Genomic DNA, 27,577 nt, shown 5'->3' on the forward strand with positions numbered 1-27,577 from the left:
CACCAGGAGTAGCTGCACTGAAGTCACAAAGGACAGGAAGTAAAGAAATTCTCCCTTTATTCTGAAGAGTGGCGTTTTGATCCAAAATGTTTCCTGTGAGAGCTGACGCTTTTGATGTTCTGTCCTCACAGTGTCTTCTGCAGTTGGAACTGAGCAGGGAAGCCACCGCTCCCTCCACATTGCATTCCCACATCCTGTGCCACCAGCCTCCAGTGGTCAAGCACTTCTCCCCATTTCGTCTCTTGACTCTTCTGGTCTCCATCTTGATCTAGACCTTATTAAATACAGCTAAAACCCCAGGAAAGGAAAAAATGGGTGGAGCTGGGTCATGGGGCAGGGAGAAGAAAGTGTGAAAAGGAGAGAAAAAGGCAGGATTCACTTCACAATTGAAAAACAACATTTGTTAGCACTGAGGTCGCCAATTCAAAAGCAAAAAGCTCAGACACTTTCAAGGTTGTGATATCTTAAAAGCATGCAGGCAAATAAACAGCTGAATTTTCATGTTTGCCTTTTCAGAGGCAGATAAGGCACAGATATGAGTTCAGAACACATCTACAGTCAGGCATTGTTCGTTCCCCAGGAAAATGCAAGCTCCCTTAACAAACACAGCGCTACTGGGAACGGAGACTGGGCCCCATGGAAGGTCACTATTACCTTCACTCACAAGCAAGGAGGTCTCATGTTGAGCCACGTGAGAAAGAAACAGGAGCACTAGGCTCTGCCTGAAGCCCTGCCAGAGACTCCGTGACAGACACTCCATAAGCTAGCCATCATGTACTTGTAGACTTGTATGCAGGGCAGGGGTAAAATGATATCACTCTCACACATATCGGTGGTCGTCTTCACTGTGATTGCACCTCGCAATCACTAGCCTATTTACACTCAGACCCTTCTGTGAAGCAAGTCAAACTACTGCAGATGGGAAAGGAAGAAAGGGTCTGCCCATATTGCACACCTCAGTGCTGTACCAGCAATCCTCCGTTAGCTCCAAATGCTGTGAGGTCTTCTGGGTCCAGAGCAGGCAGACAGTGTCACCAACACAGCCCTAGCGGCTCGTGTCCTCAGCAGGGCTAAGGAGCTCCCAGGGAGAGCTGCACCAAGTCCCAGAGCTAGACTTTAGCTGATACCAGCCCCAGGATCTCTGCACAACACTGTGTTGCACAACACAGACCACCCCAGACAGACTAAGGAGTTGGGTCCTAGTCAGATGGGAAGCCTGTGGTGGAGCACAGAATTGAATCCAGGTCTCTCAGCCACTGAATTACAGCTCCAGTCCACCACAGCAACCACATCACAGCCCAGCCACTCACGCCATTGTTTGCTTATGCAGCGGCTGAATATCGACTGGCCTGCATGCACCAGAAAACATCTACACAGGCATCTGGGTACTCATAAACCCACTTGAGTTGTCTTGGCTGAACATCTCACTCAGCCTGCCAATAACTCCATCTACTCACAAAACAGGACTTGAGATATTCTTTTGTCTACTGGGGATTTCTGAGCAACTCCATTTTACCCGCTTTGTGAAAAGCTATAAAAGTCACCAGCTACAAGGCCTCAGAAAGCAGCGAGCCACTAGGGTTATTTGACTACATTTAAAATGGAGTGATGGCCAAGTATGCCCTGAGCTAGAAAAGGGGTTTTGCTCCACCTGTCTCTTGTTGCTGCTTTCTTTAACGCACATATTTCAGGAAGCAAAACGCATGCTTCCCACATGCGCAGTCACTGGAGGACGTGACCTGCTGCATCATGCATTAGGCTGACCATCTCCAAAACAGGATCACGCATCCTCAAAAAACAGACTACTGGGTCATGGGAAAACACAGTAGTATGGCAAAGCCCAAAGGCTGCAGAGAAACACAGTAGAAGCAACTGTGAGCTGGAGCTGCTGCACTGAGAATCCATCACAAACCACTGCCACAAGACACAGTGGTTACATTAAGTTAGAAGCACTCAGACCTGTGCACGTTTACAGCCTCTGTGTGTAGGTGGGTCAAGACATCGCTCCATAAAAAGACCTGTATAATCACTCAGTTTATACTAGTATCACTGATAAAGAAATTCCTAAACTAACACCAACTCAAAGAAATCAAAAACATAAAGCCATGTAAGGCCTCCACACCTGAAGAATCAGAAATTAAAATATTGATTTCTCTGGCAGCTCCTCACATGCTCCAAACTCTGGAAAATAAGAACAGAGCAGACAGGATGTATCAATCACGGTGCCTGGATTAAAATCAAATCAAATCAGAACCAAAAATGTCAGTGGCACATCAGACCGTTCCACCGTGGCTCCCAGGGCACCATTTCAGCCACATCCCAGGGTCCTTGCAAGCTGCAGGCCCTCGCTTGCTGCCACTACCTTGCCCTAGGAGGGTCTGCTGGGCTGACAGCCTCCCCTGCCTCCATCCCAACCCCAGCTCTGCCCTGCTCCCTGGCCACCTTTTCCCTGCAGCGCCGGTGCCCAGCACAGCCAGCAACCCACAACACACAGTTCAGGACACCAGACTTTTTCAACAAACGATAACTTCAGATTCCTCCCTCTTACTTATTTGCTCACTTTTAAGAAAACAACAAAACTCGGCAGATTCACACACAGTAAAGGGCACTTCCAGGCGGCTGTGCACCATACCCTACAGCAATACGCCGGAGGACGCCCGAAGCGGGCCTGCCCGCCGTATAAACGGCTATAAAACCAGCGAGCGTCCCTCCAGCAGCTTTTAACCCGCAGGCTCCCTCATCCGAGGGGCGGCCGGGAGGCCGCAGGCTGTTGCGAGGGAGCGTGTGCTGCCGCCTCGCACCCCCGCCGGCGCCAGGGCGGGAACCGGGCCGGTGCGGGGCTCAGACAGGCAGGGCGGTGGGCAGGGTGGCAGGCGGGCGGGCAGCCAGCCGGGGGGGGGCAGGACGACAGGCAAGCAGGGCGGGCAGGCAGGCAGGAGAGCAAGGAAGGGGGGCAGGAGAACGGGCAAAGGAAGGTACGCCGGTCAGGAGCGGGCAGGCAGGAGGACGGGCGGGTAGACAGGCAGAAGGGCTGGGCAGGCAGGAGAAGGCTGAGGGGAGCGGAGGGCTCTGGGGCTGGCAGGCGGGGGAGCAGGCCGGACCGGAGGGCAGGCAGCAACGCAGGCGGAGCAGGCCGGGTCGGGGAGGGGGGGGCCGCCCCGCTCTGCCCGATCTCCCCCCGCCAGCCCGCCTGCCCCCCCGCACGGCGCCGCGGCCGGCCGCGCCGAGGAGGGGTGTGGGGGAAGGCCCAGGAAACGCGTCTCCTACCTCACGGGGCGGCCATGGCTCTGGGCGGGAGGGCGCGACAAACTACATCTCCCAGGAGCGGCAGCGGCAGGTCCCGGCGGGGCAGGGAGCGGCAGAGCGGCCGGGTCCCCCCCCCGCCTTGCCTCGCCCCGGGCGCCTCTCCCGCAAACCCGCCGTGCCCCGGCCGCCGCCTGAGGCCGGAGCAGAAAGTAGCCGCCCACCCCCGCCCCGTTTCTTCCAAGAAAATAATAATTCTGAGGTAAAGAAATTCCCACACGTCCCAGGGGTGTAGGCCCGAGGGCAAAGCAGTCCAGGCCCCCGTCCTCAGCTTCGCTGTGCAGCCTTACCCGCCACCGGGAGCAGGGCCTGAGCGGGTCTGGCAGCTGCTGGGGGTGCTGGTGCAGCTGGACAAGTTCTCCGGGGGTGCTCCTCCGACTGTACCGGGCCAAAAGGGGCTCCCCCTGACTGTAGCATGGCCATAGCGCTGGGCCCAGGTGGCCCCAGGGTCCCTCCACCCGCTCGGTGCAGCACAATATCTGCGCTCCTCCAGCCAGCAGGCCCTCAGAGTAAGGAAAGTCCTGCAGCCTGGGTGTGGAGCACACCCGTGGCAGGAGCAGGGGAGCTGGCAGACACCCACAGGCCACCCGGGGAGGTGGGGGGAAAGAGGGCATGCTGAGCGGGGAGAGGCTTACCAGAAGGCTGTGCTGGGACCTGACAAGCCTTCCCCTGTGCTCAGGGACCGAGATGATTCTAAGGCTTATTACTATGCCAGCAAAAGGCACATCTGGAGCATGACAGCAGCTGCTGTGCCAAGTCTTAAGACCAGTCTCCAAAATAAGCCAAAGCTCCCCAACAGAAGCAGCCCTTTTCTTTTTCATTTCTTTTTAACATGAGCAAAACAAAATCGTTGGAAATGCAGCGCCAGACATGGCTGAAGTGTTTCAGCCAAAACTTTCTGAAAACAAACAGCAAGCCCACATGACAGACAGCCAGCCAGCATGGGAACTTTTAGCTTAAGCGATTTAAGTCTGGCAACATGAATAGGAGCTAAACCCAGAGTCTTACAAAATGAGGCACGTTTTAATACTAGAAGTATCACCAGTTCTGCTTCTAATTATTCCCTTAGAGCCAGCGTTGTGATACTTCAGCAGCACAGAAAACAAACCATCCCGAAAACCCATTTCCCAGCCAGTGGAAACCAGTACCCAACATGGGACTCCCTTAGGAAGCACGGCAGTGGGACAGCCTTGATAGCTGGGTATAGAAATCCCTCCTCTGAAAGCCAGAAGGCAGGATCTCAGTGGTTCACACTGAGCCCTGGCTGATGGGATGTAACGAGCGCCTCCATCACCCAGCTTGCATCACAGGTAGACAGATTGCTCTGGAGAACCAAGGAGCAGCAGAAGAGGCAGCTTGGCCAGCTATGGACTTGAGGAAAGATGATGAACCTCTGGAAACTGCCCTAGACAACCAGTACATGCACTTAGATGAGACTGCTAGTTTAGCAGCTCTTCTGCTATAAAACAGGCCTTGTCAGAAGGCCATGAGTCAATCTTTGCTGCTAACGAATAATGAAATCAAAATGGGAGCCAGATCATTAAAAAAATAGTTTGGAATGAATGTGTGTAGGTATAGGTTACCTCCTATGATTCATAACATAACACATTGTTCAGTCAATAGGTGGAGATTTTGATATTTTACTGTACATTTTAAAGTTATTTTTAAGATGGGATTAAGTCATACAGTTTGGATCTAAATTAGTGCTTTTGACCACTAATCCAGAGTTACTCTGAGGTGGGAACATCCAGATCTGCGTCTGGATTTAAAAAATGCTAAAAAAAATCAAGTTATTAATTCTCTTGTTTTTATTGTCCTGAAGAACAGAGTATCAAAGCAAAGCACAATCATGCATTTTTCTTGGGTGTTCTCCAAGCAGCTGTGCCAAAGTCCTCATGGGAAACAGTAATGTTGATTTCCTCAGCACTCCGTTCCGCATTGGCCTGTCTGTTAATTTAATGAACAATTTCACAGCTATTTGTAATTCCGGTGAGTTCCCTGCACATGGCTTTATGATTTCCTCATTGCTGATGTTTCCAAAAAGTCAAGGTGATCGAGGGCTTGTTTTGTCCCTTGCACCCAAGTTTTCATGGATCACACACTTGAGGTCTTCTCGATTCAGAACCTGGCTCTTATACTTCTCGCCCCAGTCCTCAACGATGTACTGATGATATGGGTCATTGGAGTGCTCTCGCCTCTTTGATTTCACAGTACTCACCAAGATCGCCACAATAATGAAGGAGAACATCCCAATCATTACCATCAAATAAAGGATAACATAGTCCAAGTTTTCAGCATTAACCTTGGCTTGCAATTTATCTGCCGCTTCCGTAATGTTTTTCCTCCAGCCATTCATGTAAGTGAGAAAGGTTTCCTTGAAAATATTTTCCACCGCCCAAGTGAAGTTTCGCATTTCAGCCATCCTTGCAAGTTACGGCTACTAAAGACAACATGATACTTATTTTAATCAAATATCTATACTAAAACAGTTACATTGGTTTCTTTTGTCCGCATAATGCCAATTAACTAATAACATCTACCACCTGCCACTTGAAAGCGCAGTACCAGTTTCAGATTAGCTGAGAATCCCCAATTCTGAGTGGTTCAATATGTTCAGAGACCTAAGGAGGTCTTACTCCTCTCCTCACTCAGTTCACTTTCCGTCTGTGGGAAGCCAAATATGCCTTGGTGAAGACCAGTGAGCATGGTCCCCCATGACCCACGTTACAGGGGTCGAGGCACACTGACTTCCCTACTGAGGCAAAACACCAAGTGAAGAAGCATTTAGCCTAGGAGAAGACAAAGTACGTATCGGATCCTGTAAGGGCTGGCACAGTGCCATTCCAGGCAGCTGCCCCGCATCTCTCGGGGAGGGGTGTGACCTTCCCCCTTCCCTGTTTTGTCTCAGACTTTACATCTGGTGTGAAGGCTGGTTACCCATGCAAGCGCAAATGAGTCCATGGGAGCATAATAGCCAGACAGCTAACTCCTAAATTGTAGCCTGATAGACAGGGGAGGGACGAGGAGACACAGCCCCCATATCTGGAATAGTCTCATTGGTCATTAGGACCACCACCCCAAAGGGGCAGGGACGCTGAATAGTGCTGCAAAGCCACATCTGTCCTGACCCTCTCCCAGCTATCCCAAAGCTTGCCACAGTCAGACCCAGCTGCTGCTTAGAAAACCATAATCAGGTCTCCATCCCACAGGAGACGTCCCCCTCCAGCACACTCCTGCCGCAGAGCTCACTCCTGCCCAGGGGTGAGGCTGGCCTGGTTTCATACAGACAGAGTGGGGGTACCCCTGCACCAGGGCCTGTCGGGAGCTGTTGTTTTCAATGGTCTTTCTCTAAGGCTGGATTGCAGTGTTGCTAGTGTTGCTAGCAGGGGGGCGAAGGGTGGGAGAGGGACCCCGCTGAGGCTCCCAGGCTGTTAACCCTTGAACAGAGCGATGGGGTGGGGGAACAGATGAGGGAAGAGATACCTGCTCAGCAACTGATTACTTGTCAGTCCGAATAGTCCCCTGATCCAGTCAGTCAGTGCTGATCCATCTGGCCCTGCTTGAACTGAGCTAGGTCTGGGGCAGAAACTATCATACTGACTCCAGTGAAGGAGTTCTCAAGAAGCTCTGAGAAAAGCCGCTGTCCTTTTCTGCCTTTCCCACAGAGGAGGGTGTGACTGGATTGCAGCCTGCTAGCTTGCAAAAAGCAAAGGGTGTGGTACAGCATTTCAGTCTGATGCTCCTGTATGACACCTGTCCTTAAATGCTTCCAGCCAACCAAGCTGTACAACATATGGCAAAGCTTCCAAAAAAAGTGGACTCGATCTCAGTGCAGTCTTCAAGCAGTGATGAGCTTATTGCAGCCTATGTTAAGAGACAGTGACTTTTCATCACTAATAAGAAATTGCACTGTCTTTTGAACTGGAGTTCAGTAATCTACCTTCCTCTGTTTGTTGGACTAGCCTTGCAATATCAGTGTGCACAGAACAGGCACGCACACATGGAAGGACGCAGGTACACGTGCATGTAGGTCTCTGCAATTATACACTCACACACTCTCAAACATAGGGGATAAAGGTAATCTAATGAAAGTAAGCAATCTATAAGCAAATCCAAATATGAACTGCCTTGAAACTTTTTTGTGTGTAAAATCTCTCTGCTTTTTCTTTGATTCAGAACAAAAATTACTATGCTTTTTCAATAGGAAATAATTACCAACAGAAACTTACCTTTCCTGTGCCCTTCTCTAATGAAATTCACGATAACACTCAGGATTTTAAAACTCCGCTGGATAATATGACGATACTCTAGAAAGGAGCAGAGGTATCTTAAACTTTAAGTAGCCTCCAGCCTGCAGAAGGCTATAAGCAGTTGTCTGTTAAATAAGTGCCTTGTACTGCATGCTTTATGTTTATATTAAATGCTAAATCTAATCTCACCTGGAAAGTCAAATATTGGCTGACAGCTTACATCAGTCATCCTGTCAGATGCTGAGTACTATTCTTTAGGCTTATTACTGCAATTTCATATATTGTAAATGAGCACTGCTGTGCTTTCCTAGGGGTAAATATTGATGCAGCTCGATCTTTGTTGACCCAGACAGAAGAAGAGTAAAGATGAGCTCTGCAAAATAATGATGATGATGATGATGATGATAACAATAACAACAACAATAATAACAAAACAACAACAACTTCTCTTGGCTGATACGGGCATGAGAGACTGAGCACTGAGCAGGCAATGTGAAAGGCCTGCCAGCCTATCAGGCTGCTTAGCGCCCACAGTTCTCCTTTCCTTTTCTTCCACCAGAATCATGCTTGTTAGTGACCAACCCCTCTGTGAAGCCCTTGCTGTGAGAAGCAGGTCCTCATATACAGCCAGGACCAGCCTCTCTGAGCTCTGCTCTGTGTGTACCTCACTTGTGATCTGGAGCAGGAAAAGACAAAAACTTACTAAAAAAAAAAAAGCAGAATTAATTGATGTTGATTTTATTTCTAGCAAATAGCACATGCTGACACCTAACTGAAAGGCTCTGACTCACACCTTAGAAAATAGCAGTGTACTCAGTGAAATGAGACAACTTCAGTTTCAGTCAGCAGCGGTTCCTGGCTATGATGGGAACATCCAAGGGAGGGGAATCAAGGTGGGATTGTGGTGCAAAGTGCTCCACAAGCACATGGGCTGGGAGAGACTTTCTGTAAAAAATATTTTCATTGTACAGGTAGTGCTGCCTAAGCAATTTGCAGAGAAAGCAATTTCTCAGGTAGCTCTGCTTTGAGGAAGATAAAGCAAACATGGACTACCACTGAATCAACAGCGCACATCAGAAAAAGGGAGATACACTCTTGGTATGGAAAAGTGTTAATCCCTGAGGAAGCCCTGCTAGTGTCGTGCTGCTGACATTGTCATGGTTACTGCTATCATTTCTTCTGGATAATTTTCTGTGCATGAACACCTCTCAGCACGGGGGCGAGCTGCTGGCAGCATTTTCTCCCTGCTCCCCTGCTTCTCTCTGGCAGTTTTCCATGTGCCCTTGGCTCGGCCCCTCAAAGTTGACGTAGCTGGCAAGCTGCTTCTGTTTGCTTTGATGAAACCTGTAAGCCAGAGGCACCGTGGCAAGTCCAGCCTCCTGCACTGGGCAGGCAGAGACATGCCCTGGTTGGTCCTGGCTGGAAAAATCACCTGGAGCCACCAGCATGCTGTTAGAGGAACTCCCAAATAGAGGGCTATGAGTCTGGCTATGGAAATAAGAGAGGATCCATAGCCCTGGAAGTTCCCAAGCAGAGTAGCTTGGGAACTGCTGCCCTGGACTGCCAATAACCAGGTGAAAGGACTTATTCCTCCTTCAACCACCCTCTTCTACCATCTGTTCCTGGCCAGTCCTGTTTGGCTAATACTTGCAGGCATACACTCACGCAGGCACACAGGCATACCTACATATATAAAAGATGCATATGTTGTCAAGCATACATGAAATTTAACTGCCAACTCTGTTCTCCACAAAACCAGAAGAGTCCTTGAATAATCCTGTTCTGCTGCATGTCCCCCTGAAGGTCACATTTGCTCAGGGCTTGCTTAGTCTTTATAGCAAAGAGGTGATCAAGGACAGAAAGCATGGAACTGGTTAAAAGGAAGGAGGGGCAACCAAATATCTTGGGCAGAAAAGGTGACTGCCTTAATATTAGTCTCCCGAATGGAGACTAATATTAAGCAAAATGCTCCTGATCTCAATGGAAAGAGGTAGGAATGGCTGGTTGAGCCTCCTCTCTGTACCCCAAGAATGGCTAGGTCATGGCAATCAGGAAGAGCCTCTGGTGACTGGAAAAAGGCAAACGTCATGCTTATCCTTGAGAAGGGCAATGAAGGCCAAGGGAGCTGAAGGATGATCAGCCACACTTCAAACCTTGTGACAATTAAGGGACAAATCCTTCTGGAAGCCATTATCAGGCATGTGAAGATCAAAAGGTGATTGGAAACAGCCAGCATAGATTGACCAAGGGCAAATTGTGCCTCATCAAGCTAATTGCTTTCTATTGTGAGTTGATGGGAGGTCTGTTTCAGTGGATGAAGGCAGAGTGGTAGTGGTGGTTTACCTTTGCTTTAGCAAGGTTTCAGCATGGTCTCTCATAATATCCTTGTAGCCAGATTGGAGAGATATGGACCAGATGTGTGGACTCCACAACTAGCTGGACCACTGTCATGGGCAAGATAGAGTAAATGACAACCCACAGCAGATCTGGATGCTGGGCTTTATGTAAGAACCAAGGAGATCAGTGCTTTCACACCCATCTGCCTGCTCGATTGCAGCAACTGACCATTCACTGTTGAGGCAGTGCTGTGGCAACATCTGCTCTTGCCTCCCAGGTGTTGTAGAGCAGGTGGGTCCATCCCATGACAGGGTGTTGTCATCATCAGGAGGTACACCACATGTAAACATGCACAGTATTTAACAATTAGCATAAATAACATTACAATTGGATGTATTTTTGCATGTAGCAGCCCTGTGGTCTTGAAGGCACCATTTGAGGAAAACATTTTCCTTTTAGATGTACAATAGGCTCAGAACTGAATGATATTTGATTGTTCACAACCTTCATGACTGATAACCCTTCTGTGACTGTGTAGCAGTGTATTCATTTGTGGACTATTTTACAAATTCTTTGTTAGTCTTACTAGTGAGACAGTGAAGAAGGTAGCAGACATACTGAAGATCTTGTGATTAGACCCAGATCTCATAAGAGGGTTTATGTGAGTTTATTAGCAATTCATCTCTCCCAACATTTTGCAATATCTATTGTAAACGCATAAAAGGATACTCATAAATAAACACCAACATGCATACACATAACATACATAGATCAGTATCTCTAGGACTGGAATAAGGTGCTCAGTTTTCTGTGTTTCCTGTAGAAGATTAACAGAAGATTGTTATTAATGATGATCTTTGTTCTCCAGACATTTCCCTTCATAGGAGCTTCCAGTATACTCGGTCACTTTTTCCCAATCCTCCATCAGTTGTTTCCCCGTATTCTCTACAATAAACAGACAAACTTTACACTTTATTTTAAATCAGCAGCTGATACATTTATACACAGCTTTTGCCACCTTCTTTTTCCTTCTTTTTTTTTTAAAGTAAGGAAATTAACTATACATAATTCATGAATTATAGGGTTCATTACTTAGGATCATGAATTTTATAGGTTTAATTCTTAGAAACAAAAGAATATAGCTGTTAAGTGTGGTTATTGGAGAGGTATGAGTATCCTCTCATATGTACCTATGTAATTTTCCTTAGGTATTTCTTCTGTTCTGGTTAAATCATAATATTGTACTATTCACTGTGCCTTTCAGACCTCAAACCTTTGTATACACAGACTTAACCCACAATCTTCTCAGCCTTTAACTACTGATATGCTATACTGCTAACTACTGATACTTAGAGTGCTGATAGCATGTAATTAGTTTCCCCACTGCTTTAAACTTTTTTACCTTCTTGATAGCCTTCCTAGATTCCTTCTGGTATTTACACATTTTCTTAAAAGAATATTAGTGAAATCGACAGTTCTGTCCCTGGGTCTGGCTGCTGCTTTTCAAATTGTTGTCTGTCAGTCGATCACCCTGTAAAACAAAAAGACCACTAGGCCACTAGGTTTTTATAGTTTGGCTTTAACTGTGACTGCTGAAACCTTTCCTCTTAAGATTACTCAAGATTACATCTATTAATTAAGTTTGAACTGTTTCTTTATGTTGATGTTTCTTTATGTTGATTTTTCTTTATAATCCAATTTTTACTACATCTTGGGACATTTTCCAGCTCCCTCTGGTTTCTCATAAAGGTGTTGGTAATTAAAGATGCTGCCTCTCTATTTTTTATTTTGCAGCTGTGCTTCTAGGTCTGTTTCTGTACCTGTTTCTTGCATTCTCGTGCCTAGCTTCTGCAGCGGGTCAGCATGTGTAAGCTACCACCTTTCCAGGAGCTTTGACTTCCACCTCTCGAACATTTAACTCTTCTGCCTTTGTTTGCCATTCCTCTAAGCAAATCATTATGGTTTCATTTTCTTTCTGCATTCACCCCATGCATGATGGATGTTATTTTCTTTCCCAGGGCAAGGGAGTTAGGATTTGTACATCATTTCCTCCCAAGGGTATGGTTTTCAGCACAACTGGGAGTTTTGATGTCATGCCCTGCACAGGTTGGGTTTTCTTTTTAAGTGAGGAAATCCTTTTGTAATTTTTTATTTCTTATGTAACTGTTCTTCCATCTTTCCGGGAGCAGTGTTTAGAGGTTTCATCTTTAGCCTATTTTCTGGGGCCTTTGTCTGCTCAATGGTAAATACGTTTGCTGTATGGGGTTCAACGGTTGGGGTATTCTGTTTTTCTGAGAGACCATGAGACTTAATTGTGTGTTATACAGTTTGATCACCTATTATAACACTGGGTACATTTGCAAAAGTATTAACCCCCATCCTTTCACATAGGACCTGGCATGGGTGCCAGACAAGAGGAAGAGCTGATCTGCTGGAAGGTTGGCTGCTGTTCAGAGGGATATTGACAGGCTGTCCCCAAAATGTTCATAGCTGGTACAAACCTATCTCTAAATATTAGAATAACTCCATGTCTGAAGATCGCTCCCTCATCACATCAGAGCCCCCCATCAGGATGCACTATCCTTAATACCTTATATAGAAACAATGAAAAGAGTGCAGACAGTGGAGAGGGACACCTGGAATGGTCCTTTGTGGTTAAATAAAAATATGTTTGACAAAGCAACATTTTCCAGTCATTACAGAAGCGAGAGGAAAAGCATTCAGAAGGAAAGTGAATTTTAACCATATTTTCTTATGCAGTACAAGTGTAAGCAAGATTGTGAAGGAAAACCCTTTCTGTCTATGAGAAAAGAGTCTATCTCATCAGTATGCATTCAACAGTGAGGGACTCCAGCCTAAACATTTTCTCAACCCTGAATGCGTGAAAAAAACAACCAGGCAGAACAAGTCAGGTCCCAAACTCTGACTGTGTCTGGTGCTGGGACTGCACTGCAACTGAGACACCAGCACCTGCCACCCTGCCAAGAAATGCACTGCTCCCCTCAGCCCAAGCTGCAGGGATGGAGAAATCGTGGCCAGGCGGAGACTGCAATCATTCAGCTTTGTTGCTATGGTTTTATGTGTTGCTGTTGCAAAAGCTTTAGAGGATAAATAAGCCTGCACATAGCATTTAAATGAAAAATCAAACACTAATATTTCACCATGTCCAATGCTTAGCTTCTGGTGACTTAAGGAAATTCTCTCCTCAGCCTCTTTGAGATCACCCTTCTGAAAGCAAGACAGAAAATAAACACCTTTCCAAACAACGACCACAGGGACGGCTTTTGCTGGGGATGATAGCTCTGAGGGAAACGTTGTCCAACACGCTGCAGGTAAAGGGCATCCCCACATCAGCCCTGGAGAACATGAGCTGCCGAGAGACCTCCATTGCCAGCACAGGCAACGGGGGTGGTGCCTGCATGCCCGGCTGATAAACTGTGCAGCAGCTGGCGGCACTTCGCCCCCCTGTCTGCTAACACCAGGGTAGGACTAACAAGGGCTACCTGTTACAGCTGCATGCCCATTAACACCTCAGTGTGTGCCTGTGCACTGGCTGATCACCTCTTATGTGGAAACCCCATCCTCACTGCAGCCCAGGCAGCCAAAGGGCTCCTGAAAGGCAGATCGGGCTGTCAGCTCCCAGCCTGACATCTTCACACTGCCACAGCCTGAAGACAGCGTCCTTCTGGCTGGGAAGATAAGATATGGCACCCTGAATGCATGTATGTGTGTCCCTCAGAGAAGAAAAGAAACCTGAAGTGCCCACACAAGTGCCCTCCTAAATATTGGGTGGATTTTCACCATACTTCCAGCTGTAATTAAAATATTGTTGCCTGCAGCTTGACTGCAGTGCACCACCTGCGGTTATCTGAAGGCAAGGTCCTGCTCAAGGCCAGTGTCATGAAAGGCAAAGTTAACGGTAATAACTGACAGCAGAAATTTTGTTCCTAACAGATTAAGCTGAATCTGTCCTTTGGTTGGGAAGCTGCAGGTCAGTTGCTTGCTGGGTTGTAGATAGGAACGACAAAGCTCTGCAGACATGCGCACACACCCCTCCCGCATGCACAAGCACATTTGGAACCACCCAACATTGCTGCCCTCTGCTCCTCACCCACACTCCCCAGGCCCTTACGGAGGAATACGATCAGTAGCTCAGCCAGAGCAGTTAAAGAGTTGGAGAGATAGTAGTAAAGAGTTGGATGGGGAGTATAAATGTCAGCCAGGGCAGCGCACCCAGCAAGGTACTGGCTGTGCGCACCTGCCCTCCACTTTCATGAAGTATCTCTGAAAACCACAGGTCATTTGCCATCAGTGGATTGAACTAGCACCAATGGTGGTATGGAGGTATCACTGTCCCTCATGCCCCCAACCTAGCCTGGGATCTGGGCCCTCTGCTCTGATCCTTATACACTTGACAGCTACACTCCTGGTCCTGGAAATAAAACTGCATTATGATCCATCAGCCTCAAATGGTTTTTTTTGTCCTGGCATTTGCTCTGATAAACACTATCTGTGTAGCTAAAAACTGACTAAAGAAGTGTGTGCTGTGCACTTCAATTAACAGACAGAATAAGACCTTCTGAGACATTAAGGGTAGTGACTGCTGCTCTCACATAGAAATGCTTGCCCTGCGCAGAGAGCCAGCACAACCTAAGACTTAGATATCATCTATACCTGCACCTCAGTTTGACTTCCAGTGATGTCCACAGCTGAACATGATGACAGATGAACCTTTCTTTGTTCTGCCTGTGTTGGCTCTTTAGGTGCCTGGGCTGGGGAAATGAAACAGCTCGTTACATCTTCTCTCCACTTCCCCACAAGGCATCCAGAGGCAGGCAAGCCAGACCCTAGGTGGTGCAAGAGGGCCAAAGGTATGTGCTTTGGCCTCAAGCTGACCTGAGGTTTTGTTTGGAATTGCACTGGGTAGCAGTTCACAGACATTGCAGAACAGATGTACAGTGGTAGCAGGCATCATGCCACACCTGCTCTCTAGCAAAAAGCCATTTCTCGCAAGCAAACTCACTGGACCCTGGGGTCTCCTTAAGAGTGAGCTGCTAGTATTGAGGAGTTTCTGGGGAATGGAAACTGGGAGAGGCACTTTTGCTGAAACCCCATTTTATTGCAAAGTCCTGTCCTCATAAAGCAGAGGGAAGGGAGAGTAGTAGTTACAGCAACAGGCCATGGGTTTGGCAGATCATTGCACTGACAGAGGTCACTGATTGCAACAGCTTCTCTGGGCAGGGGCAGCTCACAGTTTCTGACGGGGCTGAATGCCCACGGTAACACTGGTGGCTTCAAGTCTTGTTCCTTCTCCTTTCATATCCTAACCACAGAGGGTGGCCTCTAAGCTGGATCCAAATCCTGGCTAAGTCTCTGAGTCTTTACAAAAGCACCTTGTCCCCTTCTTTCTTCACACAGTGCACTACTAAGCTGTGGACCTTCTTGCCACAGCTCACTGTAGGTGCAAGTAGCTGGCAAGCATTCAAAAGTGATTAGATTGATCCAGAGAAGAAAAATCTGTCAAGAGTGTTTGAGTAAAAAGACATCATGCCCTGTCACAGCAGACTGCTGAGGATTATTCTGGGGAGGCGTGACTATATGCTTGCCCCACTTCTATGTTCTTTCTTAGGCTTCCAAGTTTGTCCATTCCCTTGACTGATTTCTTCACTTAACAAAACCTCCCCACCCTGTCTGGTAAAGGGGAGGGTGAGGCAGGAAAGAGGATGGTGGGAAAAGAAAAAAAGCATGTAAGAATCAACCTGTCCAGTCGACAACAGAGAAAATAAAGGGAAGGATGTAACGGTCACCAGGATGCTCACATCAAACCTCCCCCTCTGGGGGCAAGGGTGCCATGACTTGATGGAGCTTCAGACGGGATGAGGTAAATAAAAAGGGGAGAGCAGGGGAGCAGCCAGAGCCTTTCTAGGAGGCTCTGCAGGGGTCAGAAGAGAGATTACAACCTGCCACTCTCAGGGTGCTTGTATGCCAGGGCATCCCTCTTGCCACAGAAGGCTAGATGGACTTGTGGCTGAACCAGGATAGACCATCCTTCCATTGTTGTAGCCCACTGATGCTCCAGAGTGGGCTTCAGCCCCAAGGTTGATGGCAGCAATGTAGAGTCGCAGCTGAGAGGTGGATCAGGACAGAGGTGCAGGGGTACTTAGCCCAGCTTTGGTACCAGCCCTCCCATGGGCTGCCCCTCCAGCACGGCCCAGATTGTAAGTGAGCTAGTTCTGCACTCCTGGCTCAAGTGAAGTCCACAGAAGCCAGTGGGGAATTTGGATGGAACAGAGCAAGGAGAGCCTGAACCGGAGCTGGAGTTACTGCCAATACCCACTTTTGCAGGGCTTGATACTGTTAACTCACATGTCTGCAGACTTAGGGACTTGTTGCTGAAAAGTGGCACGTATGAGTGAATCATCTGTTTTCCTAACTCCTCAGCAAAACAAGTGGTCTGATTCACACGGGCAGGAGAGTTCAAGCATTTCTCCAGGACGGCTGCTGCGACTCAGCAATGATGCATTTCAAGACATGTTTTAAAGCAATGCTGTTTAGAAGACAGAGGACTGAAGTCAGGGATTAAATTCTAGCCGCCCTGGTCTCTGAAATATTACAAGACACTTCTGGGCCTTTCAAGTTCTGTTGGAAGCATATCCTTGTTACTGAGCACTGCAGATCCTGACAGCAGATCTGTTACTCGTCCGGTGGATAGATCTACGCAGGCAACTTCACCTGCTCTAGAACAACAAGCCATGCTTTAAGCCAGCTTGCAGGCATGTGTAAAAGACTCCACCTTACATCACACTTGATCTCTCCCCTACCAGATGCATTTAGCCAGTGATTGACCTGCCTCCTGCATGGCCATGAGGTGCTTCTGCCCAGGACAGGCCCCCTTTGAAAGTCTGGCAGGTAGCTATGTACCACTGCCCCATTTCTTGGAGGCTGTGAGAGGAAGCACTCTCAGAGCAGCATGCCTTCCCAGCAGGTACCCTCAGGAGTCAATGACTGGCAGAAGCTGGGAATTAAAGTGCTTGCCAAATAGCGTGCCTGTCTCCCCCTATCCAGACCCTCGTGCAAACCAGGCCCTTTTGCACAGGAGCTGAGTGAAAGTGCCTGCAACCAGCAGAGTCTCTTGTTAAACAACTTGGTGTTTAAAACTCCACCTTTGTCCATATGCCTACATGGAAATGCATGCCTACATACAAACATACACATTTATGTATTTTAAGCCCTTCTATTTGTAAAGGCTATATGAGTACTTTACTAAGGAGTCGGGGAGGAGAAATGGTCTGGAGACCCCAAGATACAGTCTGAGGCTTACAGAGGCTGAGCTTAAGCTCTGAAGTCTGGTAAGAGAGCAAGTCAAGGTGCAAATCTGTGATATTTAATGCAGGAGCAGAACAGAGCTCAACTCACTGCTTCATCCATGCCTATGCAGATGCAGCCCTCAGTGCGAGCTCAGCTTTCACTGCATTTCTTCCAGGAGTGCACCGAGGCCTCTTCCCACCCAGGTACCTGGTGGGCAAATGATGCCCGTCTGCTGGCCCTGGATCTCACACTGGAAGAAGGCTGCTAGCCAGAGGTGTGCTACCTGGTATTGCCCCATGTTCAAAACCTTGGTGCTAGTGAGCAAGCACATTGCTTGAGCGTAGCAGCCACCCCTCAGGCACAAAAGCTCACGTGGCTCTGCCTCCCTTGTTTGGAAAGAAGAGATCTGAGAGCTGCTCTTCTTGTCTTGTGGCACTTGAGCAGCTTTGTTACTGGTGGGGCCCAGGTACCAGCAACCCAAGTGGTGTGCCTGTGCCACATTATGCTGTGCAGGAGGCAAGAGGAGGAGAGCACCCAGCACAGGTTGTGCCAGTATTAGCTGGCATGAGCACATGGTCACTGTGGCTGGGTGCAACCTGCTGATGAGCTCAGTGTTTTGCAGAAATCTCAAGTTAGGTCTACAGCTTCTATATATTTTGGGTTTCATGCACTCCATCATTGCATATTTAAAAAAGTCCTGTTTATTTTTTTCCAACCTGTAGGCCTGGATACAGCCTAGTAGAGATGCTTGTTGCTCTCACTTGGGACATTAATGAAGTCCTGTGATCATGGAACCAGTTGATGCTGCTCACACAGTGATAGTGAAAGGGGAAGCAAAGGCCAGGTCAAGACATTTTATTGACATAGAAAACCTACACAACCTCATGCAATGGCATCTTCTGAGCCCAACTCCACTGTAAGAGAAAGTTACATTACACTGGTATTTATTTTGGCAGAAAAAATCTATGTTTTACACACAACAATCCACAGAGGTCATTGAGGCTAAAACATATCCTGAGGCCTCACATAACCCTGAGAGCTCTAAAAAGTAAAGACAATTGATCATTTCAAGTCCACTGACAAGGAAGGAAAACAAGTGTGTCAGCACATGAGTTAAGAAATAATTGCTCATTTAACCTGGTATATGTTGCGTGAGCACAGGCACGTTTCTTGTTTCCTCAGCCTTCCTTGACCTTGGACCCATTTGCTTATATGGCCACAATCCAGTTGCACAAACTGGCCTTGCAATCTGCCCACATTCAGCTCCCACTTCAAGCAGAAAACCCTTGCCTCCGGAGTGGAAGACAGAGGCCACCCATGTGTGCACACCTTCCCCACGCCGGCATCTTTCCTGCGCCTTCCCTGGTACCCGGCCTCGGCACCATGCCGCAGCTGCTGGCTCGGGGTGCAGGGCTGGTGGCTTGCAGGGACACCTGGCACCCCTGGCACCAGCCTGCTCCGGATCCAGGGCTGACCCTGCTCTGAGCGGGGCTGGCTCCCTGCCATCCCCCATCTGGCACCAGCTCCCCCAGGAAGGCACTGGGAGCCAAGGCGAGCTCCTCGTGCCGATCCACCGGGCCACACATCTTCACACCCTCCCGGGACAGCTCCCAGGCCCAAAAGAATGTGTGATTTTAGATACACCATACACTACATAACTCTGTGAGTGTTCCCATGGTCAAGAAGTGCAGTGACTCTGTGGAGATGGCAGCGACCTCCTCCTAGCTTTCCGAAATCATCTGGAACCTTCCCGTTGACATTAATCTCAACTTAGGAAGGCAGATAGGGTGCAATTAAGTACAGCCTTGTTGGAAGTGGCTCTCATGTACATGCCTAACTTTAAGCAAATGCTTAAGTGCTGTTCTGAATAAAGATGATTTCCTGAACTAGAGCCTCCGCTGAGAGCTGGAGTGGATCCAGAAGAAGGTTATTCTGGGTAAGCTGCCTGAGGGATTCCAACAGATAATTTTGTGCATTTATATACCACCCTATCTGGAGAACAGGAGAGTAATCTTTTAATTGGATTCCATCTCATTAATTACCCTCCTGGATCTGCTAATGTCCAGTGCTCTAGAAACTGTATTCTGGCATCTCCATTGAAGGCTCCAGTAAAAGCTACAGTAAAGAGCCATGGACTGTTGATTCACCTTAGATTTCAAATATACCGTGAATGTGGTGCCCAGGAACATATGCTGCAAGCATTGTGGCATGGCATGTACATTTATCCCACCAAAGTCATGGAAGTGCATTTTGGTCCTGCTTTCTTTTAGTTCCAGCACTATATAATGTGTGGTTCCTCAAAGCGCCTTCTTTGAGAAGGATAAGTTTAGCATTTCTGCTGCTGCCTTTGGCCATTTCTGAGATGGAAGAAAGAGGTGATATTACCATTTTCATAAAAATTCAGTCACTTTTAAAATAAATCAGATTTTTCATAGTGCCCAAGAATGCCTGCAGACCTGTACGACTGGAGCACACCTTTTTGTGTGTACAAGTATGTGATCGTTGTGGTTCATGTAGGAACGTGTTCACAAAATTTCCATCTCATGTTGGTACCTTACCCTGCTTTTGCATTGACTCAGATCATTCAGACATCTCATCATCTCAGTGGGGTAACCACAGTCCCCATGCTGGTATCTCCTGGATGGGGATGAAGCTGCCCAGAGCAGCGTGGAAGGCACTAGAGTACAGCAGTCAGTGTGCAGGCTGCTGAGGGCAGGTCTGGGTTCAATACCATGAGCTCTCTAGGACAAGGGGTAGCTTCATATTCCAGTCTAACATGTTGACTCAAACTCCTCGTTTGTGCTCTTCTGCAGGGATTGCCATACCTTATGCACTTGCAATGCAGAGATTTACCGTTACCATCACTCCTTCTGCATCAACAGAGCTAGCTACAAGCCCAGTGTTAAGTGCAACCCCCCAGCCCAAAAGCAGCACTGTACCTGACCTTGGACCCTGGTACATTCAACAACGCACCAGGCCCACACAATGGCATGTGAACTAAGGGACTAGATGTAGCAACCATCAAGGTATCTATATGATGGAGGAGAGGAGTCTTAAGATGCTTGTGTGCAGTATGACTATGTATTATCTAACTCAGTGGGGATGATCCTGGATCTTCATTTTAAAGTACTTACTGCTATTGTAATGGCAGAAAAAAACAGTTCAAGGTTCCTAATGCAAATTAGTTATAATAGACACAAGCAGATTTCAGCTAAAATTTAGCAGTTTGGTCCCACATACATTGAAGAGAATAGTCTGGAGTCAAGTGTGTGTTTATTTGTCTGTTTGTCTCCTCCTCATCTGCTCCATATGCTTTCAGAGCTGACAAACTTCAGCTTGTTGTCCTTGGGGAGCTGAGAATCAGTAGACTACAAGGGATAGACTGCTTGCCTGGTTTTGTGCATATGTGTCTCCACTGAAGTTAGCCTGAAAGATATCCCAAGTAAAAAACCGTCACTCATCTCTCTTCTTCCTATCACTGAAGTTCTTCAGCCTGGTATTACATCTGCTAGACAAGGACCTTCTATGGGATATTTTTTAAAAGGGAAATTGTCCATTTACTCAAAGGCCCTTTAAAGAAAAGCAGCATTGGAGGTAACGGAAGAGTGGACAGAAAGGCATACATAGGAGCTATCTAAAATATGGAATCCATACAATGTAATGGACAATGTTTTGCCTTGTAAAGTACCTTTTACAGTAATGATGCAAGAAGCTGTGTCTTTCAGTGGTCATGAAAGAAAACAATTCTCAGGCAGAAGCACCATCTGCTGGTGGACACCAATTCTATTACTTCACTTAGAAAGTCTACAGTGAAACTAGCTTAAATGACCACCTCAGGGACTGTTAGAGGTGCTTAAGAGGCATCTTTGAGACCTTAATCCAAATCCTAAATGTGATGTTTACCCATTTTTCACACCACATCCCTCACGGCACTGTGTTACTCCAGCCCCTAGCTAAGAAGTTTCAGAAGCAGATATTTGCTTTGACAGAAGCAAAAGGTTTCCTATGTTTGGAGAAGTATCAGGCTTTCAGCCTCCTCTCACTAAAGTCAATATGAGAACTTTCACTGCCTCCCAAGTACCACAAGAGTTTCTTCAGTGAGAGCAGGAGATGCTTCTTAGCATTGGGCTACAAAGGCTGTGTGTCTCCCCTTTGTCTATGGAGGTCTTGGTTTTCAGCAAATGGAGATTTCTCTCTGCCCAAAAACATGGACTAAGGGCAATGTATCCAGCAAGTTTTCAAGAAAAAGTGAAGATACAGGACTGAAAGGGTGACTGCATTTCACACAGTGGATATGCTGAATGATTAAAAATTTCCTTGTGTTTCAATCTGAAGGGAAGGTGAAAAATACTGTGCTATATGTTATCCAGGAAATGGTTAATGAGCTTACAAAGGCACTATGTTGAGTAAGTTTCCTATAGTCCTTCATTAAAAATTTACTCCAGTGACATAATTTAGGAGCCTTGCTTGACAATGATACAGAGCTGACCTTTCTGACCTCAATTCCCTCAACTCAGGCAGGGTTAAAATATGAATCCAGACCTGGCTTCAAATGCTGTAGACCATTCATGCATCTGTGTATCTGTGTAATAAGCTGAACTTCAACTGTGCACATTCCTCCATGTTAATACATTCATGTTTGACCTGAGATCTCAGTGCTGCATCATGAGCTCACCTCTGATCTTAGCCTGCAGTGAAAAATGGAGAGGTTCCTTATAGCAAACAGACCCTCTTCCAGAAGGACCCCAAACATTCAAAATCCAGATGTAATAATGTGGATGGGTTGGCTGAAGAAAAAGAGGCTTGTATTGGAGGGGTCCCCATCTCTGGGGTTTGATTTTGCCAGCCCACACTCAGAATTATCATATTCTGCATAATTAAAATAAAAACACTCTTTCCATAGCTCAGGGCTCACCTAAAGTAATTTCATCTTCTCAGAAGGGAAGTCTCAAACCTCTTATCAAAGACAGACTTTCTCTTAAAACTGATCTGTAAAACTTAAGTTTTTCTGCTTTCTATTCAGATTTTACTTTTGATAAGTATTCCCCTCATTGCTGAGAATTACCATAAAGCTAATACATCAGTGAAGTGCTCAAAAATGGGTTGAAGAGTGATGTGTCAGTTGTGTATCCACTTATCAGGAGGACCAAACCTGTAGGGAGAAGATTGCTTACATTTCTTACTTCAAAGGCTCCATATCAGTCGGCATTTGGCACACAGCGCAAAGCCATTTGTTTGACCTACAACTCTGGCTAAACATCATGATAAATGAAAAGGAACCCGATTAGATATAAAAATAGCTGGGTCACTTATGCCAGTGAAGCAAAAGCAGATTTAATCTCTTCCAGAGACATATTTTTCCATAAATGAGGACAATGGGACATCCTTTGCTTTTTCTCTTGGACCACATGGGACACCACAGAGAATGCAGGTCCCACCAACTCCAACTGCCACTGTTGCTGTAAATACCATTTCCTATTTGAAGGGCCAACTGAGATCTTATTAAAGAAGCAAAATGTTTATCTTTCCCTTCAGATATTAGTCCAGTAACAAAAGTCTGGGTAGGCACCCTATGGTGACCCAAAATAGGTTCCTCCTAGCTTTTTAATGTATGCAGCTGAAAACTATGAAACAAACAAGCAGGCCATGAAGAAATGCCCAAACAGGAAGAAGTGATGCTCTAACCTGGCAAGTTACAGGCATTTTGCTAATTTGTCTTGTACTGATAGATACACTTCTGTCTGGAAGTCTCAAAGATGCTTTAACCACAACACCAGCTCGGTCTTACAGTGACCACTCTTTTTGCTGGCATCTTTTGACACCCTCAATGTATTTTAAAGCTCACATGTTTTTAGAAGGTATTTGCTGAAAATACAGATACAGCTTTGCTCTTGTAACTCTAAACAATCTGGAAGCTTCCAGACGCGCTGCATGTGGTGTGAGATTTTTCTTTAACAAGTTGGAACTTTGAAGGGAGCCTTACCTCACCAGGTGGGAACAGCATGAGCCGTACCCTGCAGCATCCTGCAGCTGATACAAGTCTAAGGAAGGGTAAGAACATTGTCTTTGAAGGACACAGACACATACCGCCCAGAGAGAAAGCCTGGCTGCTGGCACAGAGCCACCTCTGGGTACGCCATCCCAGGAGATCTGTGTTGGCAGGACTGCATGCAGTGCTCTATCCTGGTATCTGTGGGCCTTTTTCTGGTACCAGGACCACCATGGACTTGAGCAGTTCAATTGAAAGTACTGATTTGCTGACTCTCTTTCAGGAAAACAACTAAAAGCATAGACCTTCAAGGATGCTGAGGTGCTTAATAACTACTAAAATCAGTGGGAGCTGGGAACCAAAATAGCCTTGAGAAGCTGAGTGGTTTGTCCAGACCCACTAACTCCTGATACCTTCGATGTAGAGACTGATTTATGAACCCCATCCTCCACAGAACATGCATCAAAATTCTCATTCTTATACAAAGCCCTACCTTACACCTAACATCCCTGCTACCTGCATGATGAAAGTCTGCTTGAGAGTCCCCACAAATCTGACAGTGTCTTAGAACTGCACTTGCTCTTTTAAACAAGGATCTCTATTATTAATTCATAGATGAGTGGTATTTTTAATTGGTCATTAATATCACATCATAGGTGGCTGAAGCTCACATAATGAGATGAGTAAGGACCAAAAGCTGATCTGAACAGTCCTGGACTTTGTGGAACTGGAGATCAAATGCTGTGTCAGGAATCATCAATAATGGATTGAAACCAACTATCCCATTTAACAGAAGTTCAGAAGCTCAGAGCCATCTTTGCAATAGAACCTGATCCTGATTCTTAGCACTGTGTATCTGAGCTCTTCCTAGGTTAACCAGAATCCCAGAACAATGTTCCTGGTAAATTTTGTAGCATCTTCAACTCTAATCAGGGAAATGCATGAAAGGCATGTGCAGCACTGTGATCAAGGTTCACAGCCTGCACAGCATCACAATGAGAACTGGGCAGAAAACAGTAGTCCCCTTATGAAATATAGTTGCCTTCCACCCCAGACTAAAACTCAAACATCTCATCTTACTCTTTGAAAGGGAATGGAGTCTCAGGCAGATGGGTGGGGAGGGCGAGGATGAAGCCCAGGAGCAGTCTGCGTGGTGCCTGGGCTACTGAGGAGTTGTGAGATGGGTCTGTCAAAACCTCATCCAAACCTAAAATTTTTGACAAGCTGGTGAACTCCTTGTTTTGTTACCGTTTCTTCAGCCAGCTGTCATGGTGATGGATTCAGTCCACAGAGAGGGTGCTAACGAAATACTGCCTTTGTATTCTGGAGACCACTGCACACTCCAGCGCAGCATTCTCCCTCTGCCCCTACCACTGGCTGTTGCCAGAGGTTTGGCAGGAGCTCCTGGGTGTGCATATCAACAAGTTCAGAGACAGACTAATCCACAGGTTAACCCATGGACATCAAAACCATATCCCTCCTCAGGGCTTGCTCTAATTCAGAAATCAGGACAGCAGCACCTGCAGCAGATGAGCACACATCTGGGCTTAGCCCAGTTGAGTTAATGAATAATTGTTTGCTGGCACAGTAACACATGAGCATCCCTCTGGCTAGATGATAAACCATAGGGAACAAGGAGTCAGATGTCGAACTTCAGGTTTGATGTATGTATTATCTATGTATGAGTTATCTATTGAAGATGGGGCCTGAATCTAGAAGAGTCCAATGGACTGAAGAAGTTCCCCTGGAAGGGCAGCTACAGCTTTGTACAAGCCTGCTGGGAACACTGCAGTGTACGGAGGGAATCATCTTGCATGGGAATAACTCTCCCAGTTAGGTTAATGCTCACAGGGAGATGCTTACACCCGTGGGGTTACTCTGGAGGCAAACGCCAAGCCTAGGCTGGTATCATTTACAGATGGAGCCAGGCAGAAGGAGGCATGATTTACACTGGCTGAGACCCGCTTAGCCTTTCCTCTGAATCCTGCAGAGCAGATCGAGGGCAGTTATCAGGATTCAAAGTGCAGAAAACTGAATCAGTATATTTTCCTCTTCACAAGCTGGTCAGCGTTGGAGTTTGGCCACCTAAAAGGCTGGCGCCGAGGGCCAGATAACCCTACAAGCTGGCACTGATGTTTACTCACCCACGGTGGCACGCAGATTGGTCTTTGCTCTTGCTCTCTGCCTACAGACACCCAGATAAGGAGAAAGCAAGCCAGAGGCTCAGCCCGTCCACACCGGGTGCCGTTTTCGGGAGCGACCACACCGTGTCCCCACAGAGCTGTACTTCCACCCCTCCACCTACCAGCAGAAACGCGTCCAAATGGTAGCTGATCTGCATGCCCATAAATATACCCCCCTCCAGCGCTGCTCTAACCCTTACTTACATGGTTAGAGCTGGCAGGAAAATGATTCTGACCTTCAATTGCGACCAGTCCACTCAGTTCAGGCCCGGTGAGGAGAGTACGGAGAGTCATAAAAAAAAAAAACAAAAACACACCAAGACACCCCCACCCCCCCCCCCCCCCAATAACATGTAAAGGTCAAAATTCAAGGTCTGCTGCTCATTAGTAAGAAATAACACCAGAAACCTTCCTCGTTTGCATAATACATTTCATGCTGAGACCTGAAACGTCCCGAAAACAGAGGTAAGCACCACTAGCCCCATTTCACAAACAGACAAGCAAGCCGATTGCCAAGCCCACGCAGAGGCACGTAGCAGACTTGAACCCAATTAGGCTTCTGTCTAGGCTCACCCCACTGGACCATGCTCCCAAACCCAGGCGATAAAGTGACAATGTGGGGTTTGGTTTCCTCTGCCCTTAAATGTAATGTGTCACTGGCTGAGGGATGGAGGTGAAGCAGCTCCCACCTTGCCACCAAGCTGCGGCTGTTGTGCCCTGTTTGGCTGCTCCTGCAGGGTGGGAGCAAGCAGCCTCCCTGACCTCCCCAGGCACACACACCTGAGACCACACCAGCACATACAGAAGTCAGTATTTTGGAAGCACCCAGCCCCCTACAGCAACTTTTAGGACACCTCCATATCTGTGTGACTGGTCACACACATCAACAGCCTTTCTGGAACACCAGAGTTTGCCAACATATATCCAGAAGGGCAGAGCAATGTGGGCCTTGACACCTTACCCCCCCCCCTTCCTTGTTTCTTCAAACACAGCATGTCTCTTCAAAAGCTGGGCACTGCAGATAGGACATGAGGTCCTCTCATCTATATCTCTGCAGCCAGGTGTGCCAACTACCTGACACCCAAGAGTGGGTCTCTGGGGCCAGATAAGGCCCACATAGTCCTCACTAAATGGGGAGGAGAGGTTGAGGGGGAATGGTGAAAGAAATACATGCAGGGCTATGGTTTCACAGAGCAGAGCTGCAGCAGCCATGGGATACACAGAGATCCCTGGCCAGGCTGGCCGCTGGGGGAAATGCAAATTGGAGGGCAGTGCCAGGCAAAAGGGAAAAAGTTAAAGGATGCCTTCAAGAGCAAGAGCAACCACTTGAGATGGGGAAAGATACTTCTGCCTCAAGTATGAAGACTTTCAGGAAGCCCATACACAGGAAAGCCCTTGGGTAAGAGAGAGAGAACTCCTCACCTGCCAGCAGGTTGCATCAGATTTGAAGGAAAACTCACAGCTCTCATCAGAGAGGATGGCAGTGACATGTCAGCACATCCATGTGACAGCGGGCCTCATCTTGCTATGGATGCACCACCAGCCTGGCAGCGGTAGTCACTCTTTGGCTAGGATCATTGCTTCCTGGCAGCAAGCTGTCTGACCCCAGGGCCAGACCACCAGTCCTAGCTCAGCTAGGCACCTATGCCATACCTCCAACTACCAAGGTCACACCACCAGCCCTTCCATCAGTCAGTCCATTTAGCATCAAGGACTCTTCTGTTAATGAGTCACCAGATGATGCTACCATTTTTGTTGCTCCAGAATAACTCGCTGGGAACTCCGCTATTCCCCAGGATGACCCCCCAAAATATGCCCTATTTTTTTGCTGCCCAAGCAGCAAAAGAAGGGAACCAATGAGTCTGGTTTTGAGCAACATAATTTTATGTTGAGGGATCATGGTGGAGGAGCCCAAGAGACAGCCATGAGACGCAGCCCTGCACAAGTGGAAAGCCAGAAGATAAGCTCCAGGGGTCAGATCCAAACGCAAATGTTCACTCCCTCCTTTACCACATCAGCTTAAAGACATAGCAATACATGGACTCCTGCCCTGCACATGCCATCCTAGAGGAAAAGACTGTCTTACTCGGGAAAATTGTAGCTGCCCTAGCCTCCCTGACCTGGTGCAAGCAAGTTGACTCACACAGTTTTACCACCAAAGGCGCAGTCTGCTCACTGTGGGCAGTACTCCTGCATTCAGGCCTGAA

At 47.3% G+C, this 27,577-nt stretch overlaps 1 protein-coding gene and 1 long non-coding RNA gene across 8 annotated transcripts in view; one reads left to right on the plus strand and one right to left on the minus strand.

Moving 5' to 3' along the window:
* The window catches only part of SMIM11 (small integral membrane protein 11), a 41,431-nt gene extending 31,093 nt beyond the window's left edge, over window positions 1-10,338 (minus strand). For 3 of the 7 annotated variants that reach the window (XR_008236215.1, XM_052794051.1, XM_052794050.1), the window contains exons 1-2: window positions 10,119-10,338; window positions 7,533-7,610 (exon numbers count right to left, since the gene is read on the minus strand). Coding sequence is in view for 5 of the 7 variants with exons in the window: in XM_052794051.1 (XP_052650011.1) it covers window positions 7,533-7,610; window positions 10,119-10,338 (298 nt within the window). In the remaining 2 variants the exon portion in view is untranslated. Of the gene's footprint in view, window positions 1-3; window positions 1,729-2,074; window positions 2,182-3,267; window positions 3,397-7,532; window positions 7,611-7,742; window positions 7,927-9,896; window positions 9,983-10,118 lie in introns of those variants that run through there. The other 4 variants (XM_052794053.1, XM_052794055.1, XM_052794056.1 and 1 more) reach the window with 4 other exon arrangements.
* On the plus strand, window positions 3,411-6,999 carry LOC128144797 (uncharacterized). Its single transcript, XR_008236216.1, has 3 exons — window positions 3,411-3,505; window positions 4,373-5,659; window positions 6,969-6,999. It is a non-coding gene; the product is annotated as an uncharacterized LOC128144797 (long non-coding RNA).
* Window positions 10,339-27,577: the final 17,239 nt, after the last annotated feature.

The sequence above is a fragment of the Harpia harpyja genome, chromosome 8, assembly GCF_026419915.1.
Source record: "Harpia harpyja isolate bHarHar1 chromosome 8, bHarHar1 primary haplotype, whole genome shotgun sequence".
Taxonomy (NCBI): domain Eukaryota; kingdom Metazoa; phylum Chordata; class Aves; order Accipitriformes; family Accipitridae; genus Harpia; species Harpia harpyja.